At 47.3% G+C, this 20,619-nt stretch overlaps 1 protein-coding gene and 1 non-coding gene across 2 annotated transcripts; one reads left to right on the top strand and one right to left on the bottom strand.

Moving 5' to 3' along the window:
* Positions 1–727: 727 nt before the first annotated feature.
* LOC123826203 (cytosolic 10-formyltetrahydrofolate dehydrogenase-like) lies at positions 728–19,360 on the bottom strand. Its single transcript, XM_045850172.1, has 8 exons — positions 19,190–19,360; positions 13,379–13,498; positions 12,034–12,161; positions 8,919–9,069; positions 7,784–7,854; positions 4,247–4,352; positions 2,498–2,585; positions 728–861 (listed from the first exon to the last, which is right to left on the bottom strand). Exons 1-8 carry the CDS (start codon positions 19,301–19,303, stop codon positions 764–766), a joined length of 876 nt encoding a protein of 291 aa, XP_045706128.1. The 5' UTR covers positions 19,304–19,360; the 3' UTR covers positions 728–763.
* LOC123826507 lies at positions 13,604–13,710 on the top strand. Its single transcript, XR_006787072.1, has one exon. It is a non-coding gene; the product is annotated as a U6 spliceosomal RNA (small nuclear RNA).
* Positions 19,361–20,619: the final 1,259 nt, after the last annotated feature.

A 20,619-nucleotide genomic window follows, 5' to 3' on the forward strand; every position in this document is an offset into this window, starting at 1 on the left:
TTGTCTTGGGGCAGCCAGGGTTACAAGCTGCTGCCCTGGGATCTGGCCATGGGTACCACTCCAAGCCCATCTGCTGCATAGTCCAAAATCACTGAGCCTATAAAACACCTTCACTGAACCAGTAGGGAAACCAAGGCCTGGAAGGGACAGGGGTTGGCCAAGTCGTATTGTGAATCAGTGACAGGGCCCAAAATACAACCCTGCCAGTTTAAGGCCAACGTCCAAGGAATAAGAGATTTGATGATGTCCTAGATCACTGCCATCTACTACAAAAGAACAGAAACCTCAAATACTAGCCACTTATGTAGTGGCAAACTTTTTTTTAGTAGTCACATTAAAAGAAAGACTAAAGTGAAACTGGTGAAATTAATTACAGTACACTTATTTAATCCAAATAATAAAAAATCATTTCAACTTGTAATTGATGTTAAATTATTAATCAGGTACTTTACTTTGTGTGCTAAGTTTTGAAAACCTGGTGTCTTTTACAGTCCCCAGCACATTTCAGTTCAGAGCAGCTGTATATTCCAGGTGCTCAGCAGCCACATGCAGGTCTTGCACCTCACTGACCCAAGTGAGCTCCACAGAGCAGCCACCACTGGCCAGACCAAGCTTTGTCATGCACTTGGGATCAGAACCTGCCTTAACCTGGCCTCCGGGAACCGCTGTGCACACGGACGCTTGAGGAGCAGGATCCAGCTCACACACAGAACTCTCCAGGTCCAGAGTGGCAGTGGTAGCTTCACCACCACACCCCAACCACCTACCTTTTCATGATATGCTTTCCCACCTCTGTGGAGCCTGTGAACCCAATCTTCCGCACATCAGGATGGTCTGAGAGTCTCTGGCCAACCAGTGGGCCTGTGGATGGGAGTAGGCAAAGGGTGGGGGCGGTGAGAGAGTCAGGGAGGCATCTGAGGGGCCGGAGTAGGGAGAGATGAACCCCGTTACCCTTCATATGTCCACCCGAGGCTAGAGTTCTGGGCTGTGCCCCGTGTGCTTAATGCCATCAGTTCCTGGGGCTCATTGGGTCTTGCTCCCTGTTAAGGGCATAATTGTATTCCCCCGAAATCCATATTTATAGATGTAGATGTGAACAAAACCAACTCCATATCTGTGTCCTGGATTTCATTTCATTTTTGAGTTTCATGTTGTGACCTTGACCAACCTCACTCTCCTTAGGAAGCCTGTCAGAGCTTTCTAGATGATGGTGATCTGTTTTCCTTAGAATGTAGCCATAAATATTTTTGTTAGTAGCAGCCATAATGGCATGACAACCGAGATAAATATCAAAGTGGTAATAATAGTACCAATTATAAACAATCATCTATCACAAAACCACTGGAGGTGGTCTTGTCCCTTTGTCCTGTCAGTCTTTAGTGCCTGAGTCATACTATTAAACAATTACAGTAACAGGGGTCTGTTAGAGGAGAATAATCTGTACAGAGTTGCTGGGTCATCTCTTCTGCTCTGATCCTATCTTCCCATGAAGTGAATTACCCTACGGTAAATTCTGTTAGTCTATGGAGTGGCCCGCTTCATCTTTCAGTGTGAAGATACCTTCTCGCTATGGTGGCCATTATACCTTTGCCCCACCATCAGACACATGGGTCGAAGCCCTGAGCCCCAGTCACATGTGACTGTATTTAGAGACAGGGTTTTTAAAAAGGTAATTAAGGTCAAATGAGGTAATTAACCAAGGGTTATTATCCCTAGTCCAATCTGACTGGTGTCCTTATAAGAAGAGCAACTTGGACAGACACAGAGGAAAGGTCCTGTGAAGACACAGGGAGAAGATGGCCATCTGAAAACCAAGAGAGAAGCCTCGGAAGGAACCAACCCTACTCATACTTAGATCTTGGACTTATGGCCTCCAGAACTGTCAGAAATAAAGTCTGTTGTTTAAGCCCCCCAGTCTGTGGTACCTTGTTACAACAGCCAAAACAAACTCATACCACCTACATGTGGCTTTTGATCCATCAAGGTAGACGCCAAGGGTGCGGGCACCCAGGCATCCAGCTCTCCCACGTCTCCAGCAGAGATCTGAGGATTGCCTGGCCTGGCTGTGGGGGCAGTGATGCCCAGGCATCACAGACTCCAAAAGGCCTTCCTTGGGGATGTAGGAGGGCCCCAGGAGGGTCCCAGGCATGGAGAGACTGGCTGGGCGGGGGGCGGTGCTGGTGTGCAGAACCCAGGCATTTGCCGCCCTGCCTATTTGCCCCATCTATTTGGAATGCTTGGAACCTGACTTGCCCCTCACCCCCATGACCTTCTCACTTCACCCCAAGCCCTGCCTATGCCCTGCCCCCAGATGTGGTGAATTCCTATTCACCCTCAGATTTCCTTTTCAATGAGGCTACAGGGTCACCTCTCCCCATCCCACTGGCTCTGCACTGGGTTGCTCTGCCTGCCAGGGCACATCATGTAGTGGTCCTTGTTCTGACTAACTGCATCTCCAACTCCTGGAGCCCTGGCTCCCCCCATTTATAGCCCTTACCAGATCCTGGGAGGATGTTGATCACACCCTTAGGAATGCCAGCCTTCAAGGTCAGCTCTGCAAACTTCAAGGCTGTGAGTGGGGTCACCTAAGGAGGCAGGAGAGAAGACTGGGTCAGGAGGGATTGGGAAGTGGAGCTCTGTCATTCTCTCTCAGGAGCCTAGGAAGCAATCAGGGAGGGACAACTGTGGCAGGAAGACCCATGGGGGAAGACATGTTCATGCCTCACCGTAGTGGGTATCAGCAACCCAGCCAGCTTGCCAGGGAACAGGGCCTGCTAACCTTAGGTGCCTTTCTAGCACCTTCTCCTGATAGGGTTCCAGCCCCTCTGCCAGGCCTGGGCCCCTGCCTGCTTGTGTCACTGTTTACACTGATCCCTCAGGGAGTGCAGAGTCTGAGGACTGTGCAGCAGGGCATCACTCTCAGAAGGCTGCAGGGCATACCCTCTCCCTGCCCCCTCAGAAAAACTAGCCTCCTTCTCTCACTGTGATGCTGCCTTAGCAGCTCACCTGCTGCTGGGCCCTGGCAGCACTTCAGCCCAGGGAGGGCTTGGTGTTTCAGGGTCCAGCTGAGATTCTGATGACCACTCCACTGCTGGAGATAGTGCCCTGCCCTTGACTAGCCAGCAGTTGACCCTCCTCTACAGAAGAAGGGAATCAATTTCTGGTTGAGCTAACTGTCCTAGTCAAGGTAAGGTTTTGTGCTCCACATACCACCAGGCCTCAGGCTGAGGGGCCAAATCTGTGGGGTGTTGGCCCTGGGAGTAGGGTCTTTGTGTTTCCAAGGACAGTGGGCTAGTGGGGGTCTTCTAGGGACAACAGCCGCCCACATGAAAAGGGGAAGGTTAAAGGTCGTCTCAGGGGTTGTTATGATGCTTAAATAAGCAAATGTATATAAATTACTATTTATGTGTTATATATGTTAAAATGCTCAAGGAGTGCCTAACTCCAGGCACTATAATACTATATATGCTGGCTATCATTATTATTTGTTGGGGGGGGAATTGCCCCAAAGAAGCTGGGGCAGTGGGAGACCTCCTGGGTGCACTGTTGAGAGTCACATGCCAGAGGATCTCACATCAGTTCCTAACTCCCCTCTGGAGGCAGGCAGGGAAGGAGCTGTTGTTGTCAATGCACAGATGAAGAAGCAGAGGTTCATGGAGGAGAGGGTGTTTTCACCCCTGGAGGACCTTGTCCATGCCCTCCTGGCCCGTATGATTAGCCCCTGATGTCCCACCTCTATGTCTCCTCTGTAAGGGGCTGCGGTGGCAAATGCCCAAATCCCACTGCTCACCCCATCTCCCTCCAGAACTTTAGTCTCTGAGGCCAAATGGGAGACAATGGCACCAGCTTTACTAATAGACCACTGTAGGGTGTCTCAGAGCATGGGGCCATGGCAAGGGGCAGCAAGCAAGGCTTCTGGCTCTCCAGAATCCCAAATTCTGGGGCTGTGGAGAAATCCCTGACTCTGCTCACCAGGCAGCTGCAAACAGCACAGTTACCCTGATGCAGCCACCCCATGGTGGAAAGCACATAGAACCTGCTTATGGCTGGCACTGGCCCTGCTGCACACTGCCTCTGCCACTGTGAGCGGGGCTCACGGCAGGCTGGCTCTCATCAGCAGTACCCTTTCTCCCTTGAGAAGAAACCAGGACCAGTGTCGGTAAAGGGGCTCATGGGCCATCTGGCTCCTCCCTTACATGGTGCTTCCCCATAACCTCTACAGCCCATGGGCCCTGTCTATACCCACCTGGGTAGGCTTGATCACCACTGTGTTCCCAGCAGCCAGGCAGGCAGCCGTCTTCCAGGAGAGCATCATCAGGGGATAGTTCCAGGGGATAATAATGCCACAGACCCTGCCATACAAAAAGAAGAAGGCCTTCATCTCTCCACTCAGCTGGGGTACCCACAGTGGATCTACCAGCTGCCTCCTCTCTCCCAGGCCTGCTATCTTCTCCAGAGCCAAACTTCTTGATATGGCACCAAAGGTCCTGCTGAAGGCAGCTCCTGCCTGCCTTTCGAGGCCTAGATGGAGCAAGTGTATCCAGTCTGACAGGAGCCCTTCTTCCCAGGTCATGATGGCACGGGACACTGGGCAGTTTCTGATGGGAGCTATGAGACCAGTCTAGGGGTGCAGTTTGGTAGGGTGTGGCACCAGGCAATAGGGTTGGTGATAGCAGACAAGCATGGGTAAGAACCTGGCAGCTAGCAGGGACTGGGAGAGGGCTCCAGGTGACATGGCAGGCTGGGGGGGGATGTGGTAGGGCCCAGGGTCACACAAGTAGGCCAGAGATGTGAGAGAGAGTTTTCCCACGTGTGAGGTCAGGACTCAGTCTTGTGAAGAAGAAAAACAGTCATCCTGGAAGAACTGATCAAGTTTGCCTGCCTGGAATTAAGACATGGCACCCAGTGCTGCACCACCTCTCAGTAGTGGAGAAAGCCTCTGGCTGGGCAGTGTCTCCATGGAGGGGACGCCACCCCACAGTCCTGGGGAACCTGAAGATGACACGTGTGGTCCCAGCACACATGTGCCCCTGACTTTCCCTTTCCTCTGCAGGAGCTAGTGCACGCAAGAGCCCCACACTGACTACGAGACTGTTTTCAAAATCACCGTCATCATCTTCATGACCCCTATCACCATCAGAGAACACTTGCAAAAGGATGACTGCTGAGCTGAGCCCAGGCAGTAGGAGTGGGTGGTGAGAAACCACAGGGTGTAGGGGCCAGCACAGTAAGAGCAAGGGGGACACTGAGCAGGCACAGAGGTTGGCTTGGGGCCCCCACGCCGTCCTGTGAGTGATGGGGGCACACTGAGGGGTTACAAGAGCCACTTTCCCACACCATATACACCCAGCAAACTCAAAGAGACAAGACAGGGAGAGGGACCAGAGTGAGTATTCCCAGGAAAGTGGTGAGGTCACCAGTGAGAGAGAGGGCTGGGTTGTGGGGTTTTCAAAACACAAAAGATGTCAGAGAAATAAGTCCCACTGTCATGGGCTGAATTGTGCCCTCCAAAATCCATATGCTGAATGAAGTCCCTAATTCCAGAACCTCAGAATGTGACCTCATTTGGAAATAAGGCCAGGGCAAGTGTAATGAGTTAAGATCAGGCCTTCCTGAAGTAGGGTGGATGCCTAACTCAGTAGGACTGTTGTCCTTGTGAAGAGCATGCTGTGTGAAAGGACAGACACACAGAGGGAGAACTGCATGTGAACATGCAGACAGAGTTGGACAACACCAAACATTGCCAGAGAATCCCCAGAAGCTAGGGGAGTGGGCTGGAGCAGTTTCTCCCTCATGGCCTTAGAAAGACCCAACCCTGGCAAAGACACCTTGATCTGGGACTTCCACCCCCAAAATGCTAAGAAAACAAGTATGTGTTGTTTGAGGAGCCTCCCAGTTCTTTGTTATGGTGGCTCCAGTAAACCTCTGCATGTGTCAATATAGGGGAAAGGTTGTGGCCCCTGGGACTGGAGGTCCACAGAGCAGGCCCTTGCATGGGGTCAAGGCCAAGGGGGGTGTAGGACACAAGGACAAGATGAATACATCCTTGGCTAAGCTGCCATTAGAAGGCTTTTTCACTAGCCTCTGTGCCTCATCTATTCCTGGTGACCTTTCTTAGTGGGACCCCATGGCTTTGGCTCCCCCAGTGTTGAGGCCTCCACCTCCCAGCCACGGCCCTGCTGTGCTCCGCTTTGTTGGGCACTGCAATGGGGTGACTCCTGCCTGTCCCAGGGTTCTGTCTTGAGCCAGTGCTCAAGGTAGTTGAGGGTGGGGTGAGGTGGCTGTGGCCTCACTCCCGAGGTCAATGGGGCACTGGCCAGGGCAGCCAGTTGGTGCCCACTGGTTGGAACCATTCCCTCCTCTGTTGGCAGACATTTTGGGAATGCCCTATGTGTGCCCTGGGGGTGCAGCAGCCTCAGTTCGCATGATGTATGTCATCCAGAAAACAAAATAAGATTGCAGACTACAGAGTAGGCTACCTTGGGGCACTGGTCTGGGGGAAAAAGGCTGCCACACAAGTGACATCTAAATGACCAAGGACTAGAGGCTGGGGAAGGGGTTGGTGCAAATCCCCAGAGTGCAGCATGAGTGCAGAGGGTCCAGGGTCCATGAGGAGGCCGACGTGGCTGAGTGCAGTGAGGGGATAGACTCAAGGGCACCAGGCCAAAGTCAGCGGTCTGATTCCATTTTAGGTGCACTGGGAGCCACTGCAGGACACTAAGAGAAGCGGTGAGATGGGCTCACAAATTTTCTAATATTCTCTGAACATCAGAAAGGGCTGGTCTTTTGTCTTTCTCGGCACCAGGTAGGCATTCTTCTCCCCATAGCTTAAGTTGTTTGGCCTGGTCTGGGGAACCCCTCCCCTGGAGTCTATGCTCCCTCCAGCCTCACCTCTCCCTGTGGCCTAAAGGAGGGGTTTCCCTACATCCACAGCCCACTCTCCCTGGGCCATTGGGCCATCTAATGGTGAAACAAGGCCTCTTGGTGCTGAGTTTCAATCACTTCCCCTGTCCCTAGTTTTGCCTATGCTGACTGGACACTTTCTCTTTCTCTCTCTCTCTCTCTCTCTCTCTCTCTCTCTCTCTCTCTCTCTGTCTCTCTCTCTTTTTCCCACTGAGCACCTGTCTCTGCTCTTGCCTCTTCTCCATCAGTTTCTCTATTCCTTGGGGTTGTGTAAGAGTCCTTCATTTTTAAGCACATTGATTATTATACTCTTTTCAGATAAAGTTTTTTTAAGATTTTATGTATTTATTTTTTTAGAGAGAGGAGAAGGGAGGGAGAAAGAGAGCGTGAGAAACATTGATAGGTTGCCTCTTGTACACATCCCCAACCAGGGACATGGCCCACAACCTGGGCATGTTCCCTGACCAGGAATTGAACCAGTGACCTGGTGACCTTTCAGTTTGCAGGATGGCCCAACCCACTGAGCCACAGCAGTCAGGGAGCAGGTAAGTTTGGTGGGCATTTCCCACTGTAATGCTGACTGATATAGTGTTATTTTGTGGATTACATAGGATTTATATTTGTAAAGTGGTTAAAATAGTGCCTGGCACAGAACAGGTACTGTGGAAGTAGAAGTTGTTTTTATCCTGAGAATGGGCATTTTCATCAGTTTTGAGCATTGTTGTACCTCCAGCTCCTGAAATGTCTGGCACATAGTAGTTGGCAAATAAGTGGACGTTCAATAAATACACAAACAGAAGATGGTATCAGTGTCCCACACAGCATGTTGCATGAAGAGCAGCTGGGGTGTGGCCACTCTCCCCTCTGTGCTGTGACTCACCCAATTGGCTCCTTCCTGGTCAAGGTCAGGTTTCGGTTGGGTCTGGCCTGGTTGATGGGGATGGTGGAACCCTGGAAGAAGCATGGAGGGTGTCAGTGGGAGGGGGCTCCAGTCTCTCACACCTTCCCTCTGGGCATCCAGACCGACCTTGGGGCCCAGAAAAGAGCAGGGTCTTCTCTGTGTCCTGATGCCCCCACTACCCAAATGAGTAGGGGACCCAAACCTCCCAACTTATTATATATGATGGGGACCTCTGAGTTCAGATATGGGTAAGGCAGGCAGCCCACCTTCGTCACTGACTGAACCCAGTCCCACTGAAACAGACAGGAGGCGCAGAGCCCAGACCTGACAGAGGCACGGTGAGCTCTGCAGTCATGGGTCTGTCTCCCTGGGGAAGAGATGATCCATCACTGCCTACAGCAGGCAAACTTCTGATAATAGCCTAGAAGGTGATGCCCTGATACCTGTGACCTAGGAGACCACTAACTACCCCTTCTGTGATGATTAGGATGGGGAGATATGCAGGTGGGCCTAGCATAACAATCGGAGCCCCCGTAAAAGCAGACAGTTTTCTCCAATTAGCGGCAGATGAGAGTCAGAGGGACTGGGGGAATGAAGGGCTTGGGTAAGGACCAGAGAGAGTTTTGCAGGAGCTGAGAGCAGCCCTGGTCAGCAGTCAGCAAGGACCCAGGCCCTCAGTTCTGCCACTGCAGTAACCAGACTCACCAACACCTGAATGGGCCTGCAAGCAGGTTTTTCCTGAGCTTCAGGATAAGGCCCAGCCCCCACACCTTGACATTGAGCTTGTGAGACCCTGTCGTAGAGCCCAGTGGAGTCCACCTGGACTTTCCACCTGTAGGACTGGGAACTACTAATGGTGTTGCCTTAAACACTGAGTTGTGGTAGGCCACCTCCCTCACTGCCCACATCCCTCAGTCCTGGGGGAGAAAAGAGGAAGCATGAAGCCCAGACTTGACAGAGACACAGGAGGCCCACAGCCATGTTCAGAGCAATGTAGATGTGGGCCATGTTCAGGCCCACAGCGTTCAGAGTAATGTAGAGCCCTCGGAACTGCCTGCTGGGCCTGGCCTGCCTGTGTGAGCTCTCATGCAGCGGGTGGGAGCCTAGTGCCCACCTGGATCTTGTCACACCAGCCAGCAAAGTAGCGGAAGGTCTGGATGGACATGCCCACATGGGTCTTCAGGGCCAGTGTGTAGACAGCACCTGCATCCAGAGCCTCAATGGTGGCCAGCTCTTCCTGATGCTCTTCCATGAGATCTGCCAACCTGGCCAAGGCATGGAGGAAGGAAGGAAGATGGGTTCAGGCCTGGCCTGCTTTTTCAGGGCCCTTCTTCAAGGAGTCAAGAGCCCTGCCCTGCACAGTCAGGTGCGCTGACCTCAGTTTCCTCATCTATGAGATGGAACAGTAACATTTACTTCACTGGGTGAGTGAGAATGATGCCCTCTGCTCTGCTCTCCACCCCCTCTCCCCCCTTTCTTCCTTTGTCAAATCATGGTGAATTGACTATGTTATCATAACCCCCACACATGACCCTGCAGAGGAGTCTGCCTGCCTCCAACAAGGAAGTCATCATCCCAGGAGGCTAACCTCTCTGTCTCCAGATGGCCTCTACCAGGGGAAGGCCTATCCAGCTTCCAGCACCAGCTAATCTAATGGAAACTGCTCCCAAGGCTGGTGTCTCCAGGGACAGAAAGTGGGATGACAGGAGGGATGTGAAGGAAGGCATGTCTACACAACCCTCCTGGAGTCTGAGCACTCTGATGTCTGGTTGTTCTCCTATGATTCTGGTGGGCATGCTGCTGTGGTCAACCTAGGAATTAGAATGGTGCCCCCTTTCCTGATGTAAGGGTCATATGCGCCCAGCAGGCAGGGTGAACTGGCAAAGGTAGGGACCACCGATCTAGAGCAGCCCTCAATCTTGCACATGGAGAAGGTTGAGCCCAAAGACAAGTATGGGATCAAAGCCTACTGACCTCTTCCCATTCTGTTCCTTTCTGCATACAGCCACTGGCAAGGCCCTAATACCCCCAGGTCTTTTTCAGTCTTCCTGCCTACACCTCCAGTTCTCCCAATGGCTGCCCGTAGCACCCAGGATGCAGCCCCTACCCTGTGCCTGAGCGACTAGCCCCAAGGACCTGCCTAATTCCTCCTAGGGCTGTGGCACCCACTTGCCTGTGAATTTGGGAGCCATGTGGCATGACATGGGCCCACACTGCTCTTCCTGTACTCCAGTTTCCCCCCCTCAACTTTCTGTACCTCGTTCAGACCCTCTAGGAAGCTGACCCTAACCCTACCCACCCCAAAGCAATCAATCCTGTCTCCCTGAAGTGTCCTGATAGCACCCTTGCTTCTTTTCAAACTTCCCAACTTCCACTGACATTCACTTAGATGAGTATTTCAGTACTATTGCCTCACCCATGAGGGCAGGGACAGCATCTGGCCTCCTGCCTCTCACTAGGCACATGGGCTGCATACCATGCAAGATTGGTGAGTGAAACTGTGGACTGAATAAGCACAACGAATTAGCCGCAGAGCCACACTGTCACCTCAGAAACAGTGCCCAGGTCACTCTATGGGTAAATCACTTGAGAAAAATTATAGACCAATTATTGAAAACACCATGTTGTGTATTTCAAGGACTAGGGTTCTATCAGCTACAAGGATAGGTGAGCCAAAGATACAAATCTACATTACAAATGAGCCAAAGACAGCCCCTAGGTTGCCAGGGAGGTTCTATGTTGTCTCCCTGGAGTGCTGGAGGGCTGGCTGGTAGCTTTCTCTAACTCTCCTTCCTGGATCTATCTTTCCAGCTTCTAAAATTTCTAGCATCATGTCTTATTCCTATAATGCCTTTCATATTCCATCATACCCGTGGTGGTCCTACTTCCCTCACTGAACCAAGGGTGTTCTGCAGCCACTTCTCTGGGGAATTCTCTCCTGCCCCCTTCCAGGGCAGCAATGGGCATGCCTCTTCCCTGGGGATGGGGAGGCTGACAGAGCAGGGAGCAGGTCACTAGATTTCAGGCATTGAGATGTCTGTCTACCCAGTTGGAGTCTCCACTTAAAGCTGTGCATGCAAACACCTCCTCACTGTCTTTGTTGTTGGTGGGGTTATTACATGTACCACCAGATGGCAGGAGAGTATCTCAAGGGAAGGACACTTTCTTCTGGGCCAACGCCACCCACCACAAAGGTCCCTATTCCAGGGCCTGCAGGTCACGGCCAGCAGCCTATGTATGCACATTTCACAGCTCTGACTGACCTTCAGAGGCTCTAGGTCACTAGCCCATGGCCTCCTAAAATGGATAGGTTCTCCAAGAATCCTAGAAACTAAAGTTAAGGCAGGCTGGGCGAGAACCTCCATATCCTTCACCTGTCCTAAACCCCACCATCTCTATTCCATTTTGCAAGCCATATAGGCCTCTCTCTTTGGCTTCCTGCTTGGAGGACTGCTGGGGCATGTTTTACCTCTGGAATAGAAACAAAAGGTATTCTGACTGTGTGGCCAAGGTGGGGTCTCTCCCACCAGATGACAAGCATGCTCGGGCTACACTATCATCAGGCCACATTCCAGACAGCTTCCCAGAACCCAGAGCATCAAAGCCAGGTTCCTGAAACTGTATCACCAGGTTCTTAGATACTGCTCAGTTCATCTGTCCAGCACCCTCCCTTCTGCTGGAAACATCACTCCACTATCTTGGAGTGATTGCTTCACCCCCCCACCGGAACCACCTAATTCTAGAGGAACAGCTCCTCTCTTCTGGGCCTCACTTCCACCTTGTGGTCACAAGCCAGAGAAGTCCCAAGTCCTTCCCTAAGACTTCTGATTGGAATTAAGGAGAGAGAGAGCCCTTTACACCTGACTTTAGGGAGAGGAAAAAAAGGAAAATGTGAGAAGGAGCCCCACATCTGCCCTTGCCAGCTGTTTGAGTCTGCCCAAAACCAGCTGTTAGCTTTGCCATTTTGTAGCTCCCATCTGAAGCACTGCCTCACCTTTGTACCTCATTATCTTTGCTCACATTGTCTCCTCTACTCAGGATACCTTTCCCCTAAGGCCACCTGTGAAATCCCTCTTGCCTCCCAAGTCACTTCCTCTGAGTAGCCTTTTATGAGCTTCAGGCCTCAGTGACCTGTCCAGGACCCCAGCTCCTCTTGACAGGACCATAACATCCACCCTCACCCTGAGCTGAAGGTGGTGGTGGCTGACAAGTGGATGTGTGGCTCTCACCTGTACAGGAGCTGGCCCCGGTCCCGCGCGCTGATCTTCCTCCACAATCCGTTCTCAAAGGCATCTTTTGCAGCAGCCACTGCCTTGTCAACATCGCTGGCCTGCGCCAGGGACACCTGGCAGATAACCTGTGGTGGAGCAGAGCTCTGAAGCCCTCCCTAGGCTCAGTGGACATGGACACAGACACAGCACCTCCCTGCTCTCCCGGCCACCTGGTGTGCCCAGAGAAGAAAGCCTGCCAGGGGAAGGGCACTGGAAGGGAGCAACAACGAGAGGAAGATGGGTCCTAAGAAAGGTCTGTTTGTATTTCTACATACCAGGGACCTTCTCTTCACTTTCCCACTGAGTCCAATAGGGCAGCAGACTTGGGCTGCAGACTGAGTCTGAGTGTTTTCAAACCAAAAGCATGGACCCATTTCAGCAGAAGTTTTAGCAGAAGTTTTCTTTCTTAAGTGGAATAGGCTAGACATTGGAGGAGATTGGACAGGTTGCCTCTCTGCACAGCACACCCTCAAGGTGCTAATATTCTCTACAGCACAAGACTTGGCACAGCTGGGAGAGAAGGGAAGGAGGGGTGAGGTCAGTGCTTCCTTGCTGATCAGTATAGATAGCACCTGCTAGGCAGCCCTGCCCCTATAGGCTCCAGCCCAAGACCCCCAAAGTATGTTTTGAGGTGGCAGCAGTGCTCGATGTTCCTGTCCAAGGGCACTGTACCCCTTGTCTATGTCCCCACAATTTGTTCATCTCTTTGGGAAAAACTTTCTTTACACTCCCGTCAGATGAGCCATTTTGAGTGTGCTATCACTTTTCTGCGTGAACTGAAGTGATGCTGTAGAATGGGACAGAATAGAAAATGATCAGAATATACCTGTGAGAATATATTCTGTTGTTCCAGGTATGTACATGTGTGAGAATACATGTGTGCATGGGTCACGACATAAGAGGGTCATAATCAAGAATCTTGACAAACACAGGATTCAAGGAAGAATTTCCTGATATTGGGGTACAAATATTTGGGAAGGTGGGGCCCACACTGGGATAATTGTTGAAATGTGGAGGAGGGTATGGTCTTCTTGTCTTCTTTGGGAGGTTTTAACTCTATTCCAGGCCTATGGAGCCAGCTCAAGACCCTTTAGAGTCCTCTGGTCCCCAACCCCCGCCAACCTCTCCACTGTGCCATTCCTGTAAGGAGGTCTGGAGAATGACTGCAATCCTTTTGTGTCCAAGCATAAGTCCCCTGGGACAGGACCCCCAGAGGTCATATAGGGGAGTAGATGGGAGAACACACCATGGATGGGGTAGCAGTAGCAGGGAGGCAAGAAGGGGGTGCTGGGCATGCACTCACACTTCCATCTGTCGGGTTGATAGTGTCATAGGTCTTGGCACCCTCAGCATCCACAAACTTGCCCCCAATGAAAAGTTGGTGGGGCATTTGGAGGACCAGCTTGTTCACTGCCTTTTCCACCTGGGAAGGAACATTTCACAGGTTTTAGCTGTAGTGTGGATTCCTCACAAATGGGCATCAGTGAGTGGCACAAACCCTCATGGAGACGTAAGAAACGCTTAGGTGGTGCTCGCTTCAGCAGCACATATAGTGAAACTGGAATGATACAGAGAAGATTATCATGGCCCCTGCACAAGGATGATAGGCAAATTTGTGAAGCATTGCATATTTTTTATGAATAAGTACCTATCAATAATAGCCTTAAATGTAAATGGATTAAATGGTCCAGTCAAAAGGCATAAGGTAGCTGAATGGATAAGAAAACATGACCAGTACATATGTTGCCTACAAAACACCCATGTCAGAACAAAAGACCTGCACAGGCTGAAAGCGAAAGGTTGGAGAACAACATTCCAAGCAAATGGACAGGAAAACAAAGCCAGGATAGCAATGTTCATATCAGAAAAAAATAGACTTCAAAATAAAAGCCATAAAAAAGAGACCCAGAAAGACACTTCATAATCCTCAAGTAAAGAATCCATCAAGAACACATAAACATTATAAACATATATGTACCCAATATAGGAGCACTGAAATATATAAGGAAAATCTTGGAGGACTTCAAGAAAGCTATAGACAGCAACACACTTATACCAGGGGATTTTAACACCGCACTGTCAAAAATGGATAGATCTTCCAAACAAAATATCAACAAGGATATTGCAGCATTGAACAATGCTTAGATCAAAATGGATTTAACTGACTATATATATATATATATATATATATATATATATGGACAGGAAAAAGGGTATATATATATATATATATATATATATATATATATATATATATCCCCTTTCATCCCAAAGAAGCAAAATACACATTCTTTTCAAATGCACATGGAATATTTTCAAAGATAGACCACATGATAGGACACAAAACAACCTTCAACAAATTCAAGAAAACTGAAATTGTATCAAGCATTTCTTGGACCACATGGGCCTGAAACTAGAAACCAACCTCAAGGAGAAAACTGAAAAATACTCATATTAGTGGAAATTGGTTAGCACGCTACTGAACAATGAATGGGTTTAAAATGAGACCAAGGGAGAAATCAAAAGCTTTCTGGAAACAAATGAAATTGAACTCACAGAAGTCCAAACCTTATAGGACACAGTGAAGGCAGTATTGAGGGAAGTTCACAGCACTACAGGCCTACCTAAAAAAGACAAAGATTTCAAATAAACAATCTAACCCTACATCTACCAGAACTGGAGGAACAACAACAACAACAGAAAGCCTGGAGCGAGTACAAGGAAGGAAATAACCAAGGTCAGAGCAGAATTAAATGACATATTCTAAGGGTCAATAAATCCCAGATCAGGTTCCTTGAAAAGATAAACAAAATCTACAAGCCTTTAAGCACATTCATCAAGGAAAAAAAAAGACAGAAGTCCCAAATAAACAAAATGAGAAGTGAAAGAGGAAAGATTACCACTGATACTCCAGAAATACAAAGGATTGTAAGAAATAACTATGAACAACTATTATGTTAAGAAATTTGAAAGCCTGGGCAAAATGGACAAATTTCTAGAAAAACAGAATCTTCCAAAACTGAATGAAGAAGAAGCAGAAAGCCTGAATAGACCAGTAACAGCTGACTGAGTCAAAGCAGTAATCAAAAAACTCCCAGCACACAAAAGCTCTGGACCTGACGGTTTCACGGGAGAATTTTAGGAAACACCTAAGGAAGGGCTAGCCCACATCCTTCACAGACTACTCCAAAAAATCCAAGAAGAGAAAAGACTCCAAAACCCTTTTTATGAAGCGGACATCTACAAATCCCAAAGCCATGTAAAGACACAACAATGAAAGAAAGCACAGGTCAATATTGCTGATGAACACAGACACTAAACTCCTCAACAAAATATTGGCCATCCACATCCATCATTAAATGAAAAAGATCATACACCGTAATCGAGTGGGATTCATCACAGGGATGCAAGGATGGTACAATATTCACAAATCAATAAATGTAATACATCACATAAACAAAAGCAAAGTCAAAAATCACATGATCATATCAACAGATGTGAAAAAAAGCATTTGATAAGGTACAGCAGCCATTTATGATACAAACACTCAGCAAAATGGGAGTAGAGGGAGCATACCTCAACATAATAAAGACCATATACAAAAAACCTACAGCCAACATCATACTCAATGAGCAAAAACTAAAAGTTTTCCCACTAAGATCAGGAACAAGACAAGGATGTTCACTTTCATCACTTCAATTCAACATAGTACTGAAAGTGATAGAGCTACAGTGGTCAGGCAAGAAAAAAAAAGGCATCCAAATTGGAAAGGAGGAAGTAAAACTGTCACTGTTTGCAGATGACATGATAGTGAACATAGAAAATCCTATAGCCTCCACAAAGAATCTTCCCGACCTAATAAGCAAATCTGGCAAAACAGTGGGACAGAAAGTCAATATTCAGAAATCAAAGGCATTTTTGTACACCAACAATGAAATATCAGAAACAGAAGTCAGGGAAAAAAAAATCCCACTTGATGTAGTAACAAGAAAAAATAAAGTACCTAGGAGTACACCTAATCATGGAGGTAAGAGATGTGCACTCAGGAAGCTACACAACACTGACTAAAGAAATTAAGGAAGACACAAATAAATGGAAGCATATACTATGTTTATACATTGGAAGAATTAACATCACCAAAATGTCCATACTACCCAAAGCAATTTTTAGATTCAATGCAATCCATAGGAAATACCAATGATATATTTCTCAGACATAGAACAAACATTTCAAAATTTATATGGAACAATAAATGACCCCAGATAGCCACAGCAGTCTTGAGAAAGAAGAAAAGAGTAGGAAGGATCACAATACCTGATATCAACTATATTACAAGGCCATGGTAATCAAGACAGTCCGGTACTGGCATGAGAACAGACACATCGATCAAAGGAACAGAATAGAGAGCCAGAAATAAACCCAAGTGTCTGTGGTCAATTAATATTCAACAAAGGGGGAAGAAGCAAAAAATGGAGTAAAAAGAACCTCTTCAACAAATGGTGTTGGGAGATGTGGACAGCTACATGAAAAAAAAAGGGACTCAACCACCAACTTACACCATACAAAAAAATACACTCAAGATGGATAAAAGACTTAAATATGTAGTCACAACACCATGAAAATCCTAGAGGAGAACATAGGCAGGGAAATCTCACATATTCCACACAACAATATTTACACTGATATCAAGGAAAGAATAAGCAAGTGGGACTTCATCAAAATGAAAAGCTTCTACTTGGCTAAAGAAAGCATCAGCAAAATGAAAAGGGAACCAACAATATGGGGAAATATATTTACAAATGATATCACAGACAAGGGTTTGAGTTCCAAAATATATAAAGAACTCACACAACTCCACTCCAGGAAGGCAAACAACACAATGGAAAAATAGGCAAATGATCTGAGCAGACACTTCTCCAAGGAGGACATACAGAGGGCCCAGAGACACATGAGAGGATACTCAGCATCACTAGCTATCAGAGAGATGCAAATTAAAACCACAATGAGATGCCAGTCCACACAGGTCATAATGGACATCATAAACAAATCAACAAACAAATGCCGGAGAGCTTGTGAAGAAAAGGGATTCCCAGCGAACTGTTGGTGGAAATGCAGACAGGTGCAGCCATTGTGGAAAAGGGTATGGAATTTCCTCAGAAAACTAAAAATGGAACTGCCTTTTGACCCAGCAATTCCACTGCTGGCATTGTAGCCCAAGAATCCTGAAACACCAATTCAAAAGGTCCTATGCACTCCAATGTTCATAGCAGCACAATTTACAGTAGCCAAGTGCTGGAGGCAACCTAAGTGCCCTTCAGTAAATGAATGGATCAAACAACTCCGGTACATTTACACAGTGGAATTGTGTACAGCAGAAAGAAAGGAATTCCTATTCTTCTTGACAGCATGGATGCATCTGGACAGCATTATGCTTAGTGAAATAAGCCAAGCAGTGAAAGACTAATGCCATATGATCTCACCTATAAGTGGAACCTAATCAACAAAACAAATAAGCAAGCAAAATATAACCAGAGACATTGAAATAAAGAATGAACTGACAGTAACCAGAGGGGAGTTGGGATGGGATAATGGGCGTAAAGGCATAAAGTTCATCAAGGAACATGTATAAAGGACACATGAATGAAGCCAAAGGGGGGTAGGATGGTGAGTGGGAGGTAGAGATGGCTACATTGGGGGTGAGTGGTAGAGGGAACATGGAGACAACAGTACTTGAACAACAAGGAGAAAAAATAAAATGCAAGATTATTTCTTTCTGCCAGTGATGGTCAGGTTGAAGTGTTTCTACCAGCCACATTTTTAACATTATATCAAAATATTGACATATTTTCTACAGTGTTAATAATTTGCATTGCTAGAAATAAAAGCTGGATGCCCCCCCCCAAAAAAAATAAAGAAACACTTAGATGGACAACTACTGACATGTTTGTGCACACACACACACACACCTGAGGGATCTACTGTTGGGGAAGACTGAGGATCTGAGTGGTAAGAAGAAATGAGAAGCATAGACTCTGTGGCCAAACTGCCTCAACTAAAGTCCCAGCCCTGCTACTTACCTGCTATGTGACCTCAGGCTGTTTGCTTGACCTTCACATATAGAAAGTAGGTGGACAGGTCCTTGTAAGCTGCCACACTTGACACCATCCCCCTCCACATACTTCTCTACAGATCTGCAACTCCATGCTGAATGCAGGAGTCTCTGTGATGCTGACTCCTTCCTGAAGCCTGTTCATCAGTCATTTCTCCACAAACCCAAAGCCAAACTGAAGTCCATCCTGACAACCTGTGATTTCTTCATCAGCCTTTGTTTCAAACTACCAACCAAATGGACTACCCCAGAGCTAATTACTGTGGGAGTTTGTAGCTTGCCGAGATGACCTGGCAATAATTTCCAAGAGTTTCTTTAAGAAACAGATTTGCAATTACTTCATCACTCTTCCATAACACAGGTGGAATGTATAGGAACATTTGGTTTCTTTATTGGGAAAATAATCCAAATTCCCTTTTCTCTTGCTCTCTTTTTGTTCTAGCATTTCAAGAAACATAATTTAATGCAGAGAATTGGTTACACAGGTGATGGAAGAGCTGAGAAGCCATGAGTCAACCCTGAGATCAGCAACAGCAAGAAGCCACTGCCATCACCAAATTAAAGGGACAAATGGAGGAGACAGTTATACCAGAACTAGGGGCTAGGGCCACTCAGAGGAACCAGAGTCAAGGCAGGATAATCTGGGAGAGGATGGAGGCACAGTGAAGATGAACCTGAAAAAACCCACAAAAGGTGAAAGAAGGAGAGAAGTGCTCTCTGTACAAGCTTCTTATTATTATCCTTGCTTCATGTCTTGGAACTCAGAACTTGTCCTATATACTGAGTCTTAGACAGAAATTTCTTCTGTTGAGTTTGCCTTCCTGCCCTGGTGTCCTCAGGCTATCCAGAGCCGCCAGAGAGAGCTTGGGACACTGAAGGATGGGCTCTTGGGGGTCCTGCCTTCCTATTCATCCAGGTTTTCTCCAGGTGTCATTTTGGATCCATAGCTGTCAATGCCTGAGGTGTCTACAGAGCCATGCCCATGTGGAGGAGCCCAGAACTCACGTAGTCAATGATGCACTCGCTCTCTTTGTCATCCCCTCGCAGCTTTCTCACTAACAATTGGATGAAGTCCTTGAAGGTTGTTGCCATGTAAATGTCTTCATTTTCTAATTCCATACCATCACATAGCTCTTTCACTTCTTCCACCAGTCTGAAGGAAAGGAGATATTAAAGAGTAGGACCACAGAAAGAGGCATGGCAGACATGCATTCTTCTAGCAGCAGAGGTGCTGGTGTCAAGCACATTTATCCAGAAGAGACTTTCATCCTAGCACCTCAAACATGAGTATTAGTCTAGAACTGGGGTTCAGATCCCAATCCATGGACTGAGAAGGCCCTGGTTTCAAGTTCTGGCTCCACCACTTACTAATTTGTGATCTTGGGCAAGTGACGCACTCTTCTGAGTCTCAGTTTCGTCACCTGTAACATGGGAGTAATTATAGCTCCACTATTATTTTGTGATGAGTAAATGAGATAATCCAATTATTAATAACTAATATGAGATCAATAATAATAATTTTCAAAAGACACTGTTAAACATGAAAAAAATGAGCCACAGATTGGGACAATATATTTCCAAATCATATAGCTGATAAAGGAATTTCATTCAAAATATACAACAAACTTTCAAAATTCAACACCAAGAAAAAAACAATCTAAGTAAAGATGGTCAAAAAATTGATCAGCTGTATTACCAAAAAAGAAACATGGATGACATGTGAAAAGATGCTGAACATCATTAGTCATTAGGAAAATGCAAGTTAAAACCAAGAGACATGGCTAGATACTCATGAGAAAATCTAAAATTGTAAAGCCTGACCATACCAATTACTGGTAAAGATATAGAGCAACTGAACTCTCATAAACTGTTGGTAATATTGTAAAATGGTACTTTGCAAAGAGGTTTGGCAGTTTCTTAAAAATTAAACATACGCCTCTCATTTCACTTTCAGGCATCTACCCAAGCAAAATAAGTGCCTTCATATAGACAGATGATGACAGAGTAGGAAGCTCCAAAAGTGCATCCCTCCACCTAAATAATTATTGAACTTGTAGGAACTGCCTGAATCAAATGTTTTGGAACTCTGGAGTCAAGTGAACACTTGCAGTATCCAGGGAAAAGCATGATGAGGAGCTGGCAAATGTCAGTAAATTTCAGCGACTTTTAGCCTTTCAATGAGGTATTGGTTGCCATCTCTTATCTCTCATCTTTGTGGCAGGAAGCCATGCAGGCAGCAGGCCATACTCCTGGTTGCAGCTGGCTGGAGCCAGGGTGGGCAATAAGAACTCTGTCTTTTGTAACTCAAGATTATGTGTTCTGAGTGTTGATACTGAACACTGAGGAGCCAGCACGAAGTCTGGCAGTCATTGTTTCAGTCTCCACAGGCTGAAGCAGCTTCCCTGGGATTTAAAGAGGCAGTCCATTTGTTTGTT

Source organism: Phyllostomus hastatus, unplaced genomic scaffold, assembly GCF_019186645.2.
Source record: "Phyllostomus hastatus isolate PE091 unplaced genomic scaffold, TTU_PhHast_1.1 phas_contig_80, whole genome shotgun sequence".
NCBI lineage: Eukaryota > Metazoa > Chordata > Mammalia > Chiroptera > Phyllostomidae > Phyllostomus > Phyllostomus hastatus.

Bases quoted from the DNA above. Each gene is read 5' to 3' on its own strand.
- LOC123826203 (XM_045850172.1), bottom strand. From the start codon at position 19,303: ATGGAATTAGAAAATGAAGACATTTACATGGCAACAACCTTCAAGGAC. The intron at 7,855-8,918 runs GTGGGCACTAGG...TGCTTCTTCCAG, and splicing joins GCTGGTGTGACAAGATCCAG to GGTTCCACCATCCCCATCAA. The intron at 4,353-7,783 runs GTGAGTCACAGC...TTTGTATGGCAG, and splicing joins ACCAGGAAGGAGCCAATTGG to GGTCTGTGGCATTATTATCC.